At 36.6% G+C, this 23,789-nt stretch overlaps 1 protein-coding gene and 1 long non-coding RNA gene across 8 annotated transcripts in view; both read right to left on the bottom strand.

Annotated features, from left to right (window-relative positions):
- The window catches only part of ntm (neurotrimin), a 409,839-nt gene that overhangs the window by 10,109 nt on the left and 375,941 nt on the right, over positions 1–23,789 (bottom strand). For all 7 annotated transcript variants that reach the window (XM_083567651.1, XM_083567650.1, XM_083567652.1 and 4 more), the window contains 3 exons: positions 4,415–4,549; positions 3,964–4,084; positions 599–750 (listed from right to left, as the gene is read on the bottom strand). In XM_083567651.1, the coding sequence (XP_083423777.1) occupies positions 599–750; positions 3,964–4,084; positions 4,415–4,549 (408 nt within the window). The remainder of the gene's footprint in view (positions 1–598; positions 751–3,963; positions 4,085–4,414; positions 4,550–23,789) is intronic.
- LOC310740704 lies at positions 14,235–18,221 on the bottom strand. Its single transcript, XR_014537709.1, has 2 exons — positions 15,367–18,221; positions 14,235–15,190 (listed from the first exon to the last, which is right to left on the bottom strand). It is a non-coding gene; the product is annotated as an uncharacterized lncRNA (long non-coding RNA).

Genomic DNA, 23,789 nt, shown 5'->3' with positions numbered 1-23,789 from the left:
AAGTGTATATAAGAAAGTTATCAAATAATAAAGTGTATGATATACAGATTTTTGTACCATACATAAAGAAATGTACCGGCAGATTGTTGTGCATAAAAATATAAGACCTTCCCTCAAAATAAGCCCTTTTTTCAGTCTTTTGAAGCAAAATTTTTATATAATCTATTATTATATATTATTTTCGGGGAAACACGGTAACAGGAAAGGGGGACTAATTGTAAAATGGGATGTTGAAAAGGACACATAGGTGTCCTTTTCTCAATTGAACTACAATAATAAAACTGTAAGTCAACGGAATGGTGTCACCTGACTCAAGTGTTATGTCAACTTGATATCAAAATTGAAGTCTTTATGTCAGCATTAGGAATAAACCTGTATACATGGTTATATACAGTGGGTCTGTTCTCATAAAGGGTTCATATACTGTATCCTTATGACCCCCTAAGTGTTACCAAATGATTTGAGCTAATTGTTGCATGTCTACATTCATCAAACCTTGCTATAACATCATAAAAGAAGGAAAACAATAGTATCAGTTAATGCTATTAATATACTTTTTGTCAATAAAACATACACCCACAAGTAGAACTCGACTCACCGTATAAAACGATGCTTGTGTTTGCGCTCCCGAGTTTGTTGATGGCGACGCACGTGTAGTTTCCATAATCTGCCTCGGACACGTTGTGAAAAGTCAGCTTCGACATGGATCCCATATTCTCAATCTCGATGCCGTCAAAGCCATTGAAGATCCTGAAAGACAAGGCAGCGAACTGAGAGAGCTGGATCAGCCCTGCATGATTTACACCACATCAGAGCTGCTTTTGAAGAGCAGGGTGACATTTGTGACAGCGTCCACATTCCGTGGACACAGATGGCAGCTGGCCCGTTACACATTTAAAAAAATAATAAAAAATGTAATGTGCAGAAGCCAGAAGACATTAACATCAGCAGCATCCGCTAATCACACGCAGCTCTTCGGTTTTCTCTTTTGCTCACTACAAAGGTGGGTTCGAGCGAGCAGGAGATGCGTCGCACTTGAATGTGCTTCAGAGGGAATACAAAGCCTTTTATACTATTTGAATAAATATAAAATAAAGAAGACGAATCAGGGAAAATACAAAGCTTTTAACCTGTAATATCTGAAACAATCAAAATGGCAACATAAAATTTGGAGTCTGTAGAGAAAGCTGTCAAATCTACTGAGGTGGAAACCTCCATGTACTTCGTACCACCTCGGTCAGAGCTAAAAGGGCTGCCTTTGAAAGAGCATGCGCTCATTTCCTTTTTAAAGCACACATTTTTTGCTTTCTTTATCCTCCACATTGAAGAACGTGGACTATGTTGCGGTATGTAATATATCCTGCCTATACTGCAATTGGTGTATAATAACCCAATTCATTACAAGTGTAATTAGAGCTTCTTCTATATATATTTTTTAAGATAAATACAAATCTTGCTGTAGCTACATCTCTGAGATGGTCTCCAGCCCTAACTAGGGTATAGCACTTACTGAAGCTGAAGAAACGGGCAAACTAATGTGAAGAAAAGCATGCGTTTCCTCCAGTGTTCCATATCTGTGTCTCACAAATTAAGATTATTTCAAGCCCTTTACTATGAAAACAAATAACCTTATGCTAATTGATATCATTTATTTTAATATCTGGCCACAGTTTGACAGGGTTTGTACTTAATTAGGAAGATTCTAAACCAAATTGAAAACAGTTAATCCAATTTAGCAACCCGGTTTCTACATAAATACCTCCTCTAAAGATGTGCAATGCTTTTTACCGATCTTAACCTGCTGCTTTTACAGCAATAAAACACATTAGCAGGGGAAAACCCTCTAGATTTTGATTCCGAGCTCAAAAAGTTTTTGTGTTTGTGTTTTTTCTTACTTATAATCTTATACTCCAATACTCATGTTAGTTCTCACTCTCCAGTGTTCTGTATTGTGAAAGATTTATAATCACACTCTTGATGTCACCCAAATGAGGATGGGTTCCCCTTTTGAGTCTGCTTCCTCTCAAGGTTTCTTCCTCATAACATCTAAGGGAGTTTTTCCTTGCCACAGTCGCCACGGCTGCTCATCAGGAATAAATGCACACCATTTACCTTGACTGTTGATTTCTGTAAAGCTGCTTTGAGACAATGTCTGTTGTGAAAAGTGCTATAGAAATAAACTTGACTTGACTTGACTTATTTCATATAATCGACTGGCATTCAGAGCCTATTCTATAAATGACCCTGGCCAGGATAAGCTGCTAATGAAGATGAACGAATAAACAAACTAACAAATAAAGGAAGAAAGGAAGGTGATTCTAGATTAATTCATGTAAAAAACTGAGCTGCTAGTATACCTGCTGTTTGGGTATACATAGTGGTGGGTGGTCAGGGCCAGCAAAGCCTTCTCTGCTGGCCTAAACACTATCAGAAGCTGCATGAATGACATACATTTACAACCTGAATTCTAATATTTGTTCCATGAAATTGTTTTAATGTATTCCAACAGTCTATTTTCTTTATCTCGTAGCATTTTCCTTTGGCTGCACTGCTTCCAGTACGTGTATGTGGATGTTAGACTTTTTGTCCAATCAGATTTCAGCCTCTATGTGCTGCCATGTCAATCTAATCAGCCCAGGGCCTTCAAAGTCAGTACTGCTGGCCTTTTAACCATTGTCTCCTTAGGAAATAGCTCTGTTTCTTTAACCAAGCAGATGTCATATTCGCCTCACAGGGTCAGCTATCTGGCCCAGAATAGCGTCAGCATTTTTCCGTCCTCTGATTGGTTGGTCAGAGGGAAACTGTTCGACTGGCAAAACATGTCTGTAGCGCTCTGCACGCATTAATACATCTGAGTTAGACTTTTTTTATGCCTACGGAGGAAGACAAAAAAAGTGATTTGATCTCGGACATACCTAAAAATCAATTTTCCAGAAAAGCTAAACATCGTGAGGAGGTCGGCCAACCCTGAAGCTAGCTAGCTTGTCTCAGCCAAGGAAAGGGTTTGTTTACCACTTTCAGACCAGTGAATATGAGCTGTACCACTGGCTAACAGCCTCTAAGGAGCGCTGCAAATTATGAGTATGCATCTCTGGTGAGTAGGTTGTATTTTATTTAAATGTTTTTGTCATGTTATTAGACAAATATTGAACTGAATTTGAATTCTGAACTGCTACAGATGATGTAGGTGCACATTTGCAGTTGTAGTGTAGCGGTTTGGAGCTTGCTTTAGTAAAATGGTATTCCCCCTCCATACACAAAATGCCTCTTTCTCTGTAATGCGTTTTTGTATTGTACTGATGGTTTTTATAATTGTGACGTAATAGTGGTGGTATTAAGAGGTGGATTAAGTAGGGTAAGTCCCCACTGAAGGCGTGAAGGTACCAAATGCCATATACATTATGTCAATGACAAAAAAAGGTTTCTATAGACAGAGCAACACTCTCATGGTGTGCAATGATTTTATTTCTTTCTTCATTAACCCAAACATCTAACACACAAATATCAACTGATTATAACTTTTTATACGCTAAATTCCAATGCACAGGACGACTAAAATAGTAAGCTGATATTCAATAATGCTGCCATACAGTATAGCTTTTCTGTTTATATATTTCTCTGTACATAAACAGGAGCAGGACATGAGGAATAATTAATACAGTGGTAAACAGTACTTGATTATATCCTGTTTAATATGCTTTACACATTTCTCCAAACAATTGACTGAATACCCCTGCATTACTTCTTCTTCTTTCATTATATGCTGTTATAGGTGTATCCCTAATTCCTATATGTTCTTCACAATAGAATACTAGTACAAATAAGGGCTCTACTATATTTACTGTGTCCATATATAAGACCATAACTGCTTATTGAGGGCTTTCACAATGATTGCACACTATAAGAAACTTGTAATGATCTTAACAGCACTGGAAAGATGAAGCAAAGCATTTTGTCATTTACCTTCTGTCATCTTGAAACCACTCGAAATCTGCCTCTGGGACAGCATCTGCCTCGCATCTCAAGACCCCACTGTGACCCAGAGTCACGCCCACATCTCTGCCTTCAAACACAGTGGGAGGAACTACACACACACACACACACACACACACACACACACACACACACACACACAGAAAGCTGCATGTGAAGAAATCATTAGATATATCAGATTTTTCTATGATTTTTTTCGTGGAATCTTTGATAAATAATTTATTAGTGGATGTCTCATGAAGTCAGACCCTTTATTTAAGTGCCTACTGTATGTCAATTATTCTAAATATAGACAAGATTTATGAAGACACGGCTCATACATCTTCATCTTCATACTCGTGGGTCCTTCTAATGAAAAATATGTGTTGAAGTGCGTGTGTGTGTGTGTGTAACAATGAGGTGAACGTCATGTAGCACTCACAGTTGACCACCACATTCACTGTCTTTCTGTCTATGGCGATGTCGTTGGCTGCTGTGCACTCGTACAATCCTGCCTTGTTTCTGCTGATGGAGGGGATCTCAAAATACTCGTCTACTGAATCGAAGTCATCGTTTGCTTTACAAGACATGGGAAAAAGAAAACATAGATGGATCAGTCAGTCTCACAGGATCTGTAGCCTCTTGCCAAAGCCTTGAAAATGCATAATGATGATAATAATAATAATAATAATAATAATAATAATAATAATAATAATAATAATAATAATAATAATAATAATAATAATCAATCAAACAATCATTCAAACAATACATTAAAGCACAGGACTGGATTTCAGACATAGTATTTAATACTTCATGCATTAAATCTCATTATACTCCCATGCATGCTGCATTAGATCTAACAATAGGTGACTAATACATAGACTGTTTAAGGTCAGCCGGAACTCAAATTTCTTCACGATTGCATGGATTTGCACAGTAGAGCGAGAATATCTTAAATTCACGTTTGTGATGGCTCATCTATTTTTAAACATTGTGCATTTAAACACAACATGCAGATATGGACTCAAAGCAGCACGCGTTTCTATCTTTGTCAGACGGCTAGAAGCAGCACAACGCTGACTTATACACAAAACATTATGAAATCCCCGGTGCTATGTCTGACAACAGCCTGCTAGATTCAATGTGCTACAATGTGAAAGACAGCGTCTCGCACCCGGGAGAGACTCAGCTGATGACAAGTGTCAGAAAAGCAGCATCTCAAACAGAACAGTCGCAGCACCTACAGAACAAGCACTGTTTGTACGCAACCATCATTTCACCGCTATAATATATCGAGAGGGCACCTGCAAAAGAGCAATTTATTTAGAAATGCTGCGCGCCTGCCCATTCAGCAGTTATCCAATTAGACAAGCATGCAAGAGCAGTGTATGAACTAACTTACAGGTCATAAACTTTAGGTAATTGAACAAAACACTGAACGAAAATGCGACCTCAGTGACACTGACCGCTGCATGGTTATTGTTGACAGATGAGTTACTTTGGGAATTTCAGATACTGTTCAGATATTGTTCTGCTGTGACTTATGGTCTCCTGGGATTTTTATGCACAACAGCCTCTACATTCTACCCAGAGTGCCGAGAACACGAATAACCAAAAGAAAACAATATGCAGTGAGTGTCTATTCTGTATGCTGAAATGCTTGTTGGGGACGATGTCTGCATTGCTACAATACTTCAAGTAACCACTCTTTACATCCACATGAGCAGAAAAACATTTTAGAAACATTTGTCAATTACTGATCAGAAAACATGTCTATTTTTGATAGCAGCAGGACACACACACACACACACACACACACAAACACACACACACACACACACACACACACACACACGCACACACACACATCGGCTTCCACTACTGTCAACCAAGAACAGGAATCTGTGTCTTCATTGGGCACGAGATCAATAAGACTGTAGGGTTGAATATTGGAAAAATGTCCCTTGGTCTTTTTCCAGTCTTTAGCAGTTCAGTTTTTAGTGAGCTCAGTGTAACCTCAGATCCCAAAGTCGATGAGATCAAATAAATGAGCAGGTGTACACGTGTTCCTAATAAATTATTGTTTAGTATGTTTTCTGCACCTTTGGTCTAGCGCAACTTGTTTTGCATTGCCCTTTCTCCTTGGCATGCACAAAAGTCCACCATCCAATGCCTGCCTTATCACCTGAAGTATTGGATTGCTTTTAATATGCTGTCTGCGTTGTTTGTGCCTCAATGAACCTCTGCACATGGATCCTAACTCCCCAGACTTCATCAAATATCATTGTGGGATGTGCAATTGCAATGTGCAATTGTGCAATGTGTCATTTCGCTCAGACATCTGCTTAGAAAACATCGTCAGCAATTTCAACAAATCTTCATGACCATAGAGTAGCACCACTGCACTTATAACCATATAGTACTAGTGAAGGCACCCACGAAGAAAGTATAAATAAAGCCTGTATAATCCTGACAGGGATGTCCAGCAGCTCTCTATGTATAGTGTGAAGGTTTCAATGAACAGTGCTTCCTTCTTTAAACTAACCATTCCCAAGATGTCCACAAAATACCCCTAATTATACTCTGCTTACCAAAAGAGCACTTGCTTGCACTGAGATCATTTTGGTCTAGGCATTCTGAGAAGTATTCGATCATCCGGTCTCGGAACCCGACTATGCACTCAGTTTCTGCACCCTCAACTTATATCCAAGATGAGGAATTTTATTGAGAGCTGAATGATCCTCTTCAATTTGAGCTCACCTACAAGAATAACTCAAATTGTCTGTTCTGCTGAGTGCCAGGTATCTCCTGCCCAGCCTCAAACCATGACTACCCAAGTTGAATGAAAATCAGAGTGTGATAAAATGTAAGGCAATGCTAAGTTGTCCATCTGGGAAAAGCAGTACTAAAGGAAAGAGGGAATCTGCATGCACTATTAATAGTGCAATATCCCCTACTCAAATAATGTCTCTTCCATTACACACTTTTAAAAAAAACAAAAGGTGTGATCTATTAAAACACTTAAATAATTTCTTGTTGAATCCTGTTCTGCTGGTAAATTTCTTGAATAAAGAAACAACACAACAGTTAAGCATCTTCTTTTATTGTAATAAAAAAAGGGAAAAAAAAGCCTCACGCATGGAGAGAAAGTCCGTTGAGAAAATAAATCAGATCACCATACTCTTCTATCCTGCATACACGAATCGTATTTCTTATCTCTAGATGCACTCATGTCAACATTGTGCTGGTTATACCCTGGACAGCTTATAATAATCCATCCATATCCTAGATGTATGGAAAACAAACACACTCCATGGGACTTGGGCTGTTAAATCTCTTGCAGCTCCATAGCACATCTTGCCATTCAAACTGAAACTCCTGAAACAGAAAACAGTGTACAGATCCTTGCTTTTTACCTTGATCCCAATGGTAAAGCCAAAGTATCTGAACTACACCCACCACGCTACTGACCTACCACTGATCCCAGAAACATGTGCCATGGAGGAATACATAAAGGAGGCATTGGATTGTATTTGTTCTGGTACATTCCCAGAAGCAACATGCTTCTTTTTTATGAAGTCATAGAATGGGGTCATTGTGAAATTGCTAAACTCAGAGATTGGTCTTTTTTCCAGGCTTACAGTGTACAATATGTGTTAGGTTAACAGCGCCTTACTATTCCCCACACTAAGAGTTAACAGGAAGGGCCACATATGTCTGTCTGCAACATACAGTGCAGACTCTATAAACAGCTATAGCTAATTCAAATCTGGTTATTAGCAAGATATCTGGTTCTAAATTCATTAGACCTTTGAAAATCTTTATAAACCCAGTATCTTATCACGTCAAATTGCCACCAATGTACAAAATACCCCCCCAGTAAGGTCATATTTGTCGATGCCAGACTCTATCATAAAAGATATGCAAATGAAACAAAAACAACCTAATAAACAAGGAAGAAATGTCAGTCTTTTCCTTTTAAAAAATCATTGATTAGACTTTTAAAATAGAATTAGCAGAAAACAGGAGGCGATCCAGTTTGCTCTGATTCATTGTAAATATGGATCAATATCTCAAAATATTGCCTCCAAAGTGTTCTTGTTGCTTTGTTCACATTTCCTTAAATTAATGTTTTTTTTTTAAGTACATAAAAAAAAAAAAACCTAACCTAACCCAAAAATTTTACTAAACCAAATACATATTTATTTTCCAATGTATTCTCTGAGATGCACAGATCACATGATAAGATGGTTTGGTTATTGTTCACAACACACATCTGCTTACAAACGTCTTTGTGAATTGCAAAGAGAAATACATATAATAACCTTTCTCAGTGTTTGGGTGATAAAAACAGATGTCCTGAACCCCCCCCCCCCCCCTTTTCCTTTTGCCACTGTGTCTCCTTATCGTTCTGATGAGGCACAGTTGGCGATATCTTCTTCGGCAAGAATTTCAAGTTATCTTGCCACGTAAGCCGTCAGTGACCCAACCAAATCTTCACATTGCAAAAGTCTAAATCAACAGCCTGAAGTGCAGGATTTAGTTTCTGCATTTGCTAAACAACACGATTCAACAAGTTACACAGAAATTGTTTGGTTGAACAGCTTGACTTCACAAGTAGGTATATATTATGTTTAAGATTTTTCAATGTGGTTGCAGAATCCTAGTGTAATTTTACATCGACATGTACATTAGCCTGTTATTATTAGTTTTCATTTAGCTATATTGACCCTCCCCAGTCAAAACTAAGGGTGTCTGCAGTGCACAGTATCACCATAATCAAAAGGTTAATGCATGCTTGCAAGCCATTATAACTGTGAGACATATTCAATTACCCACTGTGAGGTCCTGGAGCTCAGGCTTGAGTTACTCATGGGGAGAAGTGACTTGTGTAATACCACCTGCAGTACCTATTTTGATGTCCATTCTATCTCTGAAATGCTGCAATATTCACATCTTTGTTCCTACACAACCCCAAGCACATTTTAGCCCAGCATGCCCACATCTGTTCATCAATTTTAGACCAGCATGCTGGTTCTGAGGTATAGGAAAAGGCCTGTGTTGATGGCTCTTATCCTCTCCCTATTTCGGGTAGCAGAGTGGATGCAGGGCTAAGTCAGACAGTTTTTGAGGATCTGGCAAATCATAGCATAGTTTTGAGTGAATCTGCACCTATCCGTTTGCTGCCATGTGCTGCTATCCAGTCAAACTTTACCACTTTCATCATTTGCACGATCTGAATGTGAAACACACAAACTCACAACTATTTGTATCCCACCAGCATGTGACTGTTACCCTAATTTAATGACACATAGATTAAAGATGCACTAAAAAACAACAAACAACAAACACCCTATTATTATTTACAGTATATTAAAACTTTTTTGGAAAGGTATAGAAGATAATAAGTCCAGAAGATTATCATTATTACTATTTTAAAAATAGGTACTTTTTAATAACGGAATGTACCAGGATGTCCTACATTTATATCCATTTGAGGTCACATGGAATATTGCTGAGTGTTAGTTTCTTTGATCAGCAATTTTAAATAAGTAAGGAAATATTTATTCGCTCCTTTTCTTTAAAATGTAATGTGGCGAAACAAAAACTTTCCAATGGAGGGAAAAATTCAAATGACAAAGTTCTGGCATTGGAGACTTCACAACTCCTTACAGAACATATGACAACATATGAGTTATCCCAAATTCTTAACAATAATAACATATTATTAGCAGCAAATGATCCGACTATGATTCTATATAGAGTCCACTAAAGGAGTATGTGAATGACCTGATTATATATAAATGATAATGTATTATATAATGTTATGAAAACATATACAGTACAGACCAAAAGTTTGGACACACCTTCTCATTCAAAGAGTTTTCTTTATTTTCATGACTATGAAAATTGTAGATTCACACTGAAGGCATCAAAACTATGAATTAACACATGTGGAATTATATATGGAATTATATACATAACAAAAAAGTGGGAAACAACTGAAAAATGTCATATTCTAGGTTCTACAAAGTAGCCACCTTTTGCTTTGATTACTGCTTTGCACACTCTTGGCATTCTCTTGATGAGCTTCAAGAGGTAGTCACCTGAAATGGTCTTCCAACAGTCTTGAAGGAGTTCCCTGATAGATGCTTGGCACTTGTTGGCCCTTTTGCCTTCACTCTGCGGTCCAGCTCACCCCTAAACCATCTCGATTGGGTTCAGGTCGGTGACTGTGAAGGCCAGGTCATCTGGCGCAGCACCCAATCACTCTCCTTCTTGGTCAAATAGCCCTTCGATGCCTTCAGTGTGACTCTACAATTTTCATAGTCATGAAAATAAAGAAAACTTTATGAATGAGAAGGCGTGTCCAAACTTTTGGTCTGTACTGTATATATATATATATATATATATATATATATATATATATATATATATATATATATATATATATATATATATATATATATATATATATATTGCCACCATAAATAAATGATGGAACTTATCATGATAAACAGAATGTAAAATCAATCAGCCATAAAAATGCATAAATGCTCTAGATTTATCTAATGCAAGGTAAAATACTATCTGAGGCAAGTAACTTTAAAGAGTCCTTGTCCTTTAATCAGGTTTCCTACATTCATTGTATAACTTAGATCACACTGTTTAATAATCCAAATGAAACTAGAACATGTCCAACATTCTTTTCACCAACCAATGGCAGTGTGTAAAATTTAATAAAAAAAATAGAAAACATCAAAACTTGTAAGCAATAAAAAGATTTGAGAGATTGCAAATATGATCTCTCATACTCATGTCAGGAGTCTGGCAGTAGCATTTTGACCAGATAAGAGAGCGATATAGTAATCCTTTCTGGGTGCAACAAAAAAGCATATAAAAGTTCCTTACTGTCAGCAGAGGAAAAATGTCAAGAGCCTCAAAAATATTACAGAGGTGACACTATGTTATGTTGCAGGCTTTTCAGGCTTGGGTCTTAAAACTTGGATCATTGTCACAGTTGACTTCTTGTATTCCTAAACCGAAATCTGGTCTTCAGAGACAAGATGCCTAAATATTAAGAAACCTTTTTTTACTTTGTGAAAAATGGCAAGAAAATGTCTGTAATAGAAAAAGAGATCTTTCAAAACATACAGTACAAGTATGTCAAGACTTTGGACAGCTATGTTCTATTCAGTGCCACATCACAACTCTGTCAAAGGTACCATGTATGGCTAATTGAAGCAAAATAAAGAGTTTAAAATCAGGGGTGTTAATAGAATTTGATTTGTGGATGCCTTAATTAATGAATCACAACCTACTGCATTATGGGTGAGCCTGGCTAACTTCCTGTATGCATTTTTTAATTACTATTCATATGACCTGTTATATGTCTAGTTTTTCTCAATTTTCTTATTTTATTCATGCACACCATTTAAGGTTGGCACTGATTCAAAAGTTTGTTTGCAGATTAATAATGTTAGTTCTCACTCTCCAGTGTTCTGTATTGTTTAAAGATTTATAATCACACTCTTGATGTCACCCAAATGAGGATGGGTTCCACTTTTGAGTCTGGTTCCTCTCAAGTTTTCTTCCTCATAAGATCTAAGGGAGTTTTTTCTTACCACAGTCGCCATGGCTGCTCATCAGGGATAAATACACATCGTTCACCTTAACTGTTAAATTCTGTAAAGCTGATTTGAGACAATGTTGTGAAAAGCGAAATAGAAATAAACTTGACTTGCCTGACTTAATAATCTATCTATCTATCTATCTATCTATCTATCTATCTATCTATCTATCTATCTATCTATCTATCTATCTATCTATCTATCTATCTATCTATCTATCTATCTATCTATCTATCTATCTATCTATCTATCTAAAGCACATATCACTGTTTGTGCGTACAGCGTTGCAATAAATTAAGGGATCTTTCATTGAGAATGTATCACAGACATCCAATATGCTGTCAAACACAAGATAAATATGGGGCATTGGCAGCAGGTGCATCAGAGAGTCTCTTCAATCACACAGGAGTGATTGTTGAAACGAGACTATTTATTTCCATTTTAAGTACTTCATGGTTGCCATCCAGGATCATATCAAAGAGCGAGACTTACAGGTGTGACAATTCATGATTCGGATTGAGCGAAGCACTACAATGCAGCATTAAAATGCTTTATATTCTATCTTTTTGCCAGGCCAGGGTTTTTTTTAGTTTTTTTTATATTGTCTGAAAATTTCAGATTGAGTGTCCTGGGATACATCACAGCAGTGCATACCAAAAAAACAAAACAAAACAAAACAAACAAATAGGCAAAAGCTGAAAAGGAAAAACCAGGTTAGATTCTGAGTGCACACAGCCAAACATCAGCGTTTACAAAAGCAAGCTCACACTGATGTGATGTCTACAGTCAGCGGATGATTGGATCAAGTTCAAATCAATACTGATTCCATGCTCCTTCAGGCAAAGAAAAGACTGTAAAACCCAAAGTCAAGAAGAATGAAACACAGTGTGGTGTTTATTATTACAGCCATATTAGGCATTATGAGCACTGTTAAACATAGAATGAAGAAGATGTTAAAGCGATCTGGCTCTTCTATCCTAGTTGAGGCAAACGCTGACATCTTTATTTCTTGGCAGTAACATTGCAGTCAGTGACAGCAATGAAAATGATAAACGTTTTTCCATTTCTCAGAGGACTACACTGTACAATAGGGATGTAACAAAATGCCACTATCTCTATTTGCATCTGAATTTCTTTCTCGACTTGAACATTCAAAGCTGCATCTTTATTTTAATTTGTACCTAAAGTGGGCGTGGTCAATCCAGAAAGATCAGACAGTTTGAATGATTGTGAATTATACCACCGTATAGTTAAAAATCACTGGAAAATAATGCAACACAAAAAAAGTCATTTTTTTTAATTTTCCAAATAACCACAAAAATAAAATTGCTAAAAGCAGATGTCAAGTCGGACAATCGTTCTATTGTTTATGTAACGTGAGTACATAAGTAAGTAATTAAGTTTTTAGGATAAATTCATGCAGCTGCCAGTCATAATAGAGTTGTATAAGCTGCATGTCATAATACCAGCAATATTGGTATTTATAATATTGGTTTGGACTGCTATTTTTCCTTCAAAAACTGCAGTTCGTATTGACTCTAGAGACAGTGGCATTGAGTAAAAGACAAGAGGTGGAGCTGGAGGTAGCAGAGCTGAAGATGTTGAGGTTTGTGTTAAGAGTGACGAGGATAGACAGGATTAAAAATGAGTTGATTAGAGGGACAGCGCATAGAGGACGTTTTGGAGAATGCTGAGGATGGAGCCACCAAGAAGGAGGAAAAGAGGAAAACCAAGGAGGAGGTTTATGGATGTGGTGAGGGAAGACATGCAGGTGGTTGGGTTGAAAGAGGCAGATGTAGAGGACTGGGGGTTATGGAGATGGAGGATCCGCTGGTGGGACCCCTAATGGAAGAAGCCGAAAGAAGATTTTGTATTGACTCTGATTATCTTTGTGTAATATTTAACATTTCTAAGTAATTTCAATGTTTTAAATATGCAAACAAAAACAAAAAAAACATTTTCTGCATCTAACACATCAACTTTGCTACCTAACATATCCCGCCCACTAACAGGTGCCATGATGAGATGCCACATGCTCTGCATTACTAGTGACTTGATTGTTACTTAACTTGGGAAAAATCATCCCTTGTCTTATGCTAAACCTTTTGGGCTAGTACGACTTTTGTGCATTTTTTATTTCCATTTTTTTGAAATGTAAAACAAGTGAGAATCTTGCTAAAACCCGGGAAATCTGGCCGTGAGCTTCATACTCAGCACCTTTCAAGCTCAGCATGAAAGTGAAAACCTTGCACTTGTGCAACAACTTTTTCAGTCCCTGTGCACCTGGTTTCAAGTTTTTTGCCAAATCTTGCAAAAGTTACCGCTCAAATATGCTTTCTGAAAATATCAATCAATAGCCCTATTCATGCTCTCAATAATTAAGGGTGTTTTGCTGTTACGCCTCCTCTGTGATAAAAACTCTTGCATCCCGGCAGCTATAAAGTACCAGCATGAATGAATTTCTACCGCTTTCTCAATTTCCTTTTTTTGAATCCCACATGGCAATACGATAACACAATGATACTATTACTATTTACAATTATGATATTGAAGCACTCACACATATCAAAAGGGTAGCTGTCGCTATTATTGCCAGTGTATACAATCTGCAAGATCATCCAATTTATGTTTTGTTTTTTTATTTAACCTGGAGTCAGATTCCAAAGCTTGTTGTTATTGAGATTTCTCTTTTCACTTTCCTTGTAAATGTATATTTGGTTTGTGCCACAAAACCTCATAGTATACAAGTCGACATGACAGCATAGCAGTCTAGCAAAATATTCACAGACATATAAAGCATGCCAAATTCAGAACTTGTGATTTTATGTTTTATTTTCTTTGCATATTTCCTTTATTCCCCCTAGAATCGGCCCAGTGGGATTCCAAAGCTGTGAATCAAACTGAAACCAGCTTGTAGATATGCGTACAAATTTCTGCATTGTAGGTAATTTTTGTATTTTTTTTTATCATTCATGTATTTGTCTATCCATTTCATTATTCTTAGTATTTTTTCATTATCATTATAATTATTATTATTTACTCATTCATTCATTTAAATATCATTCATCTCTGCAGGGTGGTCATGAAAAATCTTAATTTGAACCTTCTACCTTTTTTTTTTTCTTTCTCCCAAACAAGCAAAACAGTCTAAAATATTAATTGAAGGTACAGCTTTTGATCTGAGGCTTCCCTGCTGTATTTAGAATGTAACCTTCCAGCAGATCCCTTAACATCTCTGACACATACACACCCACACATATACACACTAACTAACACATCCAAAGATGGTCCAAAGTGATGCATGAGAGATGAGATGGATGCTGAATAACTGCAGTCGAGGAGTGTCATGTTACAGAGGACTGACCAACCACTCAGGATAGATAGAGGGAAAAAAGAGACATGTATGGGTTTCCTGAACTCATTGGGCCTCATTAATCAAGCGGGATACAAATGGTTTTGTTAGCAAATTGTTTCTGTGAGCATTTATACAATAATTTAGATTTTGTTAAAAATGTTCATACAGTATATATGATTAATGCTTTTGAGTGCATATAAATTTACATATAAGCACAAGGGACAAATAACTAATGAAACATCAAAAACATGATTTCAATGAAATGATTAGCAGGAGTTACTTCACTTTCATATATGGATCATACCTTGAATCTTAAATGAGTTTTTAATTAATATTTACTGCATGTAACAGATACCTATTCCAGGGAAACTCTAAGAAGTGTTTCGCATTCTCTATCAGTAGAACCTATTCATGCTTTTTCACTAGCCCCCCTGCTTTTTCCTTTATATACGTTACCTCTGGTCAAAATGTTTAATGGTATTAGCTTCTTTTGTTATGTACAGTTGTACAATAATAATAATAAAAAAAGTGCACAACTGTCACAGTGTCACGTTAATATCAGCATATGGACACACAATGCAGAACAACTAGTTCATGCTAGTTCATGTTAGTTTTGTTAAAAACAGGTCGGACTATTACAATGCCTTGCTCTCTTGATGTTCATGTGCATGCAATTAAGCTCCAAATACAATGCAGCAGCAAGAATCTTCACTAGAACCAGAAGATGACAAATCCACCCTTTCCTATTTACTGTCCACTGGCTCACAATCAAATCTAGTATTAATTATAAAATACTACTACTGATGGATAACGCACTGAATGGTCTCCTTTAGCAGTACCATAGGAAACTTTGGGTCTGTTATGATCCACCACAACTACTTTAATTAAGAGGTGCAGGCTGTTTGTTGGTACCTCAAAAAGTGAATATAGCACTGGCAGAGGTTTTCCTACAGTTATGAAAGAACTTTCCCATTAGTTTTTGAGACTCATTTAGGAGCAGCTACACATGCTCATATCCCTTTCCTATTTCTAGACCTGCCTCATTCGTCCTGACATAATTCTCTAGATGGAGTTCTCTACAACTGGAGACCACTCGCTGGTGCTGAGAATGACGATCAATAGGGTCAGTGTGGAGGGTTAAACTCAAGAACCATGAAGATGGATTTGGGCCGTAGTTTATATAAAGGGTTTGCTACAAAGGCTTAGGGCTGCAATTGCATGAACATTTTATAACTATAACGATAACTATAATGAATTGTCACCCAGATGAGAATGGGTTTTCTTTGGGGTCTGGATCCTCTCAGGTTTTTGTTTTTCTCATACCACCTCAGTGAATTTTTTATTGCCACTGTCACCACTGCCTTGCTCATTTAATTTTATAAAGCTGCTGTGGAGCTAAAAAAAAAAAGCTAAAAGAGCTATACAATTAAAATGAAATTAAATTGAACCAATAAAAGTAATTGTTTAAATATAACAAAAGCAATGCCACCATATGCCAGTGTAATGTGCCTGGTGTGCATAAAAACCCATTAACATCAATAGACATTAGAACAAAATTAATAGTGGTTAATAAGTGAGAAATTAGAATACCTACTGCTTTCAATTTTGTTTCATCGCCTCATATTATTCATTAATAATAAATGACCTTAAACCAAGCAACCTTATTGTTTTTAATGATTTGCAAATGTGTGGATGTTTTATAATATATAGAGAACTGCACTACATTTTAACTGAACATTTCTGCATATTCGCATGCATATTTCGATGAAATGGATTACCAAGCATGATTACAGTACAGCTGATTTATATCTACAGATTTATTTTAAAATTTTAATGTTTAAAACCTCTCAAATCTTGCAAAAAAAACACCACAATGATGACTAAGCAGGTGTAAAGTGCACCATGCACTAAATCTTTCAGTAATGCAGCTCAACTACCATAGTGCTTTCGACTACAACAGACACACTCTTACTCTTTTTTCCCCTCTTTAGGATTCCATTACTGTTTTTCAATTGCCTTTTTTCGTCATTAATACTAAAAGACGGATTCAATTTTGCGTGCAATTAAAATAAATTCGTGACTTGATCTTGACAATATAATCTATGTATGAAATTGCTGTAACTCATCAGCAATTGTATGATTTGAAGCTGATCGATAGGGGTTCACATTAGAGAGCCTTGTCATGCATAGATTTGCACAAGCTCAGCAGCTCTCATAGGATATGCATACCACATTTCTAGTGTAAATGTTCCTGCAATTTATTTACATATGAATAAGTTCATCTGGAACCAGCGTGATAATTGATGTGACAATGTGACAACGAGGTATTAAAAAGCCTTAACATAGAGTATGTGGATATTCACGAACTGGATCACTTCTAATCTGACGTGTGCACTTTGATTCGAAAGCATACAAAAAAAAAATAGACAAATTCTCAGTTATACGGAAAAAAAAAGTCAGACTTTAACATTAGCGCTATTGCTTATTTTAAAATCAAAGCAGTAAAGATGCGACTGTGTGCTTGCGTTGCTGTTTATGATGCATATGCATATATAGGAATCATGCAAATGAGTTAATTTTGGACTGTGCTTCAGTAAATGGTTCACTTAACGCACTGATTTGCAAACACAGAAGATTCAACCATATGCGCAAATAAATTGGACATATGTCATGTGACAAATCAAGCAGACCAATGTTTGCATTTAATGTTTAATTAACTAAAGAATTTGAAAACAAAAATGTGTATTAAGTGCCAGGCATACCGATTATAGCGTTCAGCAAATAGATGAGGACGTTTTCAAGGTTTTCCATTTAGTATGCAAAATGAAAGAAATTGACCACTGATCCTACAATAGAGGGATTCTATAGAGGAAAAAAATACCGCAGATGAAATCAATAGAGATCAGAGTTTGTTCATTATCTGATAAAAAAAAAAAAAAGCAAAAAATGTGTAAAACTGCATGTAAAGATTGTATTTGGCAACGCTAGAGCATTAAACATTAAAGGTGGAAATGAAATAATAACATTAAAAACCAGTGGTCTTTCTCCTTTCTCGAATTCATTGCTATATTTTAGCCTTACTGAATAGACATGGAGACATTTCCAACATAATATTAAATCCCAGCTGAAAAAAATAGACTTACAGCAATAGAAACCTATTTAATCATTAAATTTGCAATTATTTTAAAGGTTATAATGGTTATAATGGTAATTGCATTGCGTTTAATGAAAGTTGTACTGGTAATGGTTTGTCATCTTTTGATGACTGTTTTGTCTACGGAATACCACTATGGACCAATAAAACATCTGCAACTTGTAGATCACATGATTGTATCTTCTGGACAACAACAGGGACCATTAGAACATCATTAGCCATACAGATTCATACAGTTTCTTTGTTTTGATGATAATTATTATGTAAAATTACTGTACACCTCAACAATGATGGACCTGTAATGAATAGACATTCGGCCCCAACCAGATGAGGATGGGTTAGGGTTAGAATTTGGGTTTAGGGTTTGAGTTTGGTTCCTCTCAGCATTTCTTTCTCACACCATCAGCTTGCTCATTAGGGATAAACTCTTTTATACAACTTAATAACGTCTTCATCTCTGTAAGCTACTTTAAGACAATGTAAATTGTTAAAAGTGCTATACAAAAAAAAATCTTAATTTAATTGAATAATATTTTATTAAAATGTAATTGTATTGTATTTAACTGTATTTAATTTCATTAAATTTTATTTTATTGAATTTTATCAAATTTAATCTTATTTAATTTATAGAAACCATTGGTATTAGCATCTGATCATGTGAAGACAAATTCGGTCATCCATTGGGTTTAAAAAACGTGCTTGGTTTAGTGACCTGTACAGCCTCTGGATCTCAAAACCAATCAGGTATCTCTAGGATGAGGTGAAAAGAGCTGTTTGAGTTACAATTTCCGTTTGGTACAACATGCAGCCATCATGTGGTGGAATCCAAACAGCTGACAAAGCCAAGCTCAAAGCCATTGTATTCGCAACATACCACTACAATAGTGCACCTAATGAACTAGCTAGAAATGCCTATTTTGATACTCATTAAATTAAGGCTAGAGTCATACGCTTCCACCTCATTAGCCATGATTGCTTATCAACGCCAATGTGCTGGGCTTTAACAACTGTCCAAATCCTTACAGAATGCACTTTGTATACTTTCTGAGATAAGCTTGTTTCTTTAGACACAGCTTTCTCACATTTTGTTGCGCACAATCTGTCTTTTTATTGCTTGACATTTCAACTAACAACTACATTCGTTTCTATCACAACACTTTAGAAATCTTGTGTCTGAAGCTACATAGAAATTGTTGATTGATTTGAACAGCAGCTCTGACATCAGTGTCAACAATAAGCAAAATCGCTCATTCTAAAATAATACTACTTTTACAGTAACTAATCTACAGGGATTTAAAAAAAGAAGATGGTCTAATAATTTAAGATGAATAATAATAGACATATTAATAGTTGCTATGGTAAAACTTTCTTTAAGAAAAAAAAAAACTTTGCAGCGTGTACATTTTATGCAACAGTCAGAGTACAATGCTGCATATTCTTACTTCTTTTAAGTGGGAGAAATGCAACAGACACTAGCTAGTTTTTAAGACTTAGGTATCCTCATCCTTATAGGATTTCCTCACCTCTTATTTGATTTTATACATGCTCTAAATCGAGACCCTGTTTTTGTGCATTTATTAAATTTTTTTTCATTTTAACATTGGAGAATGCTTTCGAAAAATCACAAAAATGAGACCTATTCCAATAAACATATTTATCTGGAATGATTTGTGAATGGACACCTGCTGGAAGCTTAGTCCTCTTACTTCCATCACACTGGGCACCTTCTGAGTTCAGTCATGCCCAAATAAAAGCTAGAAACTTGTGCTTATATTGCCAATATTTAATACACAATTTATGGATAAACGTTTGTGGACACCTGAGGATAAGATCCATATGTGCCTTCTGAACACTCCATTTCACATTTAATCCACATTTATTGTTATAATAAACTTAATTCTTCTGGGAAGATGATTGGTGAGTGTGGCAATTTGTGCTCATTCAGCAACAAGGGTGTTAGTAAGGTCAGGTATTGATGGAGGTGAGGTGAGGGAGGCTGTGGTGCAGTAAAGTTCCAATTCATCCCAAAGGTTTTCAGTAGGTTTGAGGTCAGAGCTCTATAGCAAGCTACTAAAGCTTTTTATTCCAACCCATGTAAAGCATAATGTCATGATGCTGGCTCTGTGCACAGGTACATTGTCATGCTGGAACAGGTTTGGGTCTCCTAGTTCAAGTGTAGGGAAACTTCTTCCAAATCCAAAGGCATTTTATACAATTTTGTTACTTCAACTTGTGGTAACAGTTTGGGGAAGAAGCACACAAGGCTGGAAAAGTCAGATGTCCTAATGCTTTTATCTATATAGTGTGCAATACTGAAACCTATTTGTGATAAATACATAGATACATCACTTTAAGGTTTCTTCTGTCCTGTTCAGTTTAAATATCAGGCGCCTTTTCCCACCAAGCAACAGCAGGTCAAGATTCAAAATGTGTAGAAAAAAGATTTTAAAAAGGATTCGATCGAAAATGTTCTGTAATTACAGCACTGTTTACTGCACGTTACAGCAGATTCACCTAAAAGTCCACAGCTGAGTTTTAACGATTGGTGCTGCCGGCAAACATGTTCTTAGTTCACATCTGATAATATTATTATGCCTTCCCATATTATCCTTAAACCTTCCGTGCTTCCTTTTCCTGTCTTTTTAACAACTCCGTTTGTTTTTCTAGGTTCTGGACGATTAAATCTTTAATCTCATTTTCTGTTTATTTGGATTTTTTTTTTTTACGGCGAAATCGAAAGCAGGGCAAAATCAATATCTCACAAGCCTGCAATCAAGTGCATTCAATGTAACTATAAACAGATAAATAAAAGTTCAACGTGTCATTTTTTAAATAGATATTAACTGTACAGCGATTGACAAATATGCTCTGGTATAAGAGGAATAACACACTTCAGGATTTCCACGTGTTTTTCATTAACAGCACCTTCCTGTCTTGGTTTGTTCCTTATGTATATAATCGCATATATACGTGTGCGATCTTCTGCTCCCTTAAGCTGTGGATCTATCATAAGGCAGGGTGTTGTTGCAATGAGTCACGACTGTCCAACACGCAGCCAAGGCCGCTGTGTCATCAATCGCCTCCACCCTGTGGATATATATGTATTTCACACATTATTATTTTTGTCACCCCCACCCCAAAAAATATTAACGTGAGGAAGAAAAGACATATAACACAAGTGGAAGTCGGTACAGCAAGCCCTGGGCATCAGAGAAGAGAAACGAGAGAGAGAGAGAGAGAGAGAGAGAGAGAGAGAGAGAGAGAGAGAGAGAGAGAGAGAGAGTTCAATAGACCAGAAGACCAGAGCTGTACTAGTAGATTACAGCATTCCTGCTACAGGGATCATTTGGCCTCTGAAATTAGCTGCTAAACTTGCAAACACGGCGACTGCGCCGAAGTCATTACACCCATACAGCCATAGACTAGATTAACACAATCAGGACTTCATATAAAAGAAAAAAAAAGAAAACTACAGTGCTTTGCCTTCATCTAAATGAACCCAAACTCTTATGCTAACTAATGTAAAAGTCTTATGCAAACCAATTAAACACAGCTAATAACAAATGGCTAACACTTTCTAATTTAGCATTATTGGTATTGACCTTGTTCTATTTCCGTCAGCAATGCAATATTATAAAATGATAAAACAACATGTATAACCCTCCTGTCTTCATGCGCCATTTGTCGGTTTGTATTAACAGAAAAATAGGAAGCTGTAAACAGTTATGATTATTTGTTTTGATCAGATGATGCACAGCAAGCACCCAAAAAATAAAAATCCTTGGCTCTAAATGCTTCACATGTTGCATAAGAACTGGCACTGTACAGAATACTTCATATGTTGTTATTGAAAAGCGAATGAACAATTCAATGCCATGGCGGTTTGCAGCACAGACAAAAAAAAAAAAAAAAGACTCTTTTATTACGAATATTATTGTTAAAATCAGGTATAAAGTCCTTACAACCTGTATGTGTCAAATGAAGCTTCAAATGAAAAACCCATGCACAATTGAACACAATGACAAATGCTGACTACACTGAAGGAAAATGTGCAGAAGAATAAATCAAATGGCTTGACTTGGTTGTACACTTAAAAAAAATTAATAAATAAAAAAAGATTACGAAAAATAGCAGTTTTGGGTTATTCGCTAGAAAGTAAGTAAACCGGATCAGATAAATGAACACCCTTACCCAGAGCACGAAAAGACCGATCCTGCTTATCGTGCAAAGTCTTATTTCAACCGTGCTCTTTATCCGAATGCTTATTGCATTGCACTATGTGAAAGAAACCCGCTTTCTGGAACATAGAGGAATATTGTCTTTCGTATCTCTTGAGCTACAACATAAATCACTGCCTGTGAAAAGCACACGAGGTTCCTCCAAAGATCATAGGCTTTATTCTTTGCTGTAATATTACACCCCCCCCAAAAAAATAAATAAAGGGATGCTATTACACTAAGCTTTTGTTGTTCTGATTTCCTTCCAAATTAAACAATTTGTTTTGCCATTAACTGTCTGAGCAGTCTGACACTGTGGCACCCAATTATACCTGGCGTTCCTGTAGGGCATCATCGTAATATGGTGATATGCAAAAGATGTAGGCTATTGAATCACTGGTAATCAGAAACAAAAATCTCATCCTCCAGCAACGGGAATGTTCTTGGGTTCACTTTGCTCCCGAGATTCAGCTTTCGATAAGCTTCTAGCGCTCAACAAGGACCTCGCTTGGAAATCAGGAGCGTGTCAGTAGGAATGCCGAGCTGCAGATGCAGTGTGGGAGTTAGTGCTAGACGTCTTATTGCGAGGGATTGTTAAGAGAAGTGTCTGTCACTGAGGCCATGGTGCTTGTATGTGTGATGATTCAGAGCTTTAAGCCCGAGTCTTCCTACAGGGCTACGTGTGACTGGCAGCAATATTACACATCAATAATGACCCAGTCCCTCTCATAACTAGCTAGCCCCCCAGCCCCCACCCCCTTTGGACCACGAATTTCTCCTGCTGCTCAAAGGTCACACATGACCTAGTTGTTTCTCTGACTAATGATGTCTTCACCTGAGACTTCAGGTAGACAATTTCCTCGAGGCAAAGTCAGGATTGTGCCGTATTCTTTTCCTTTTTAAAATAATGGATTTGAGGCAGTTGACGCTGCATGGTACATTATAGGTGTTTATCACTAAACACTTATATTTTAATACAATTATCCATAACTCGGCCCTGGACTTACTTTTCTAGCTCCATGGATTTAATAGCGTCATGGTATTATATCTTATTTTGCAATGTTTTAATGATTTGTAATCCCACTCTTGGTTTCACCCAAATAAGAATGGGTTCCCCTTTTAAATTTGGTTCCTCCCAAGGTTTCTTCCTCTTACCATCTAAGGGTTTTTTCCTTGCCACAGTTGCCCCAGGCTTGATCATCTGGGATAATAACATATAAATATAAGTAAATTCTATAATTCTTACATTCTATAAAGCTGCTTTGAGGCTATTTCCTTTGAGAAAAGAGCTATAGAAATAAACTTGAATTGAAATGAATTTTGAATATTGATATTAGCATCTTTCACAGCAATGGGGTGAATATTTTTTCGAATTTAACCATTTTTATTTGTAAATACAATCTATATATACAGTGGGTACGGAAAGTATTCAGACCCCCTTAAATTTTTCACTCTTT

This window comes from Silurus aristotelis (genome assembly GCF_946808225.1).
Source record: "Silurus aristotelis genome assembly, chromosome: 18".
Lineage (NCBI taxonomy): Eukaryota > Metazoa > Chordata > Actinopteri > Siluriformes > Siluridae > Silurus > Silurus aristotelis.
This window is presented reverse-complemented; position numbering and strand designations above follow the sequence as displayed.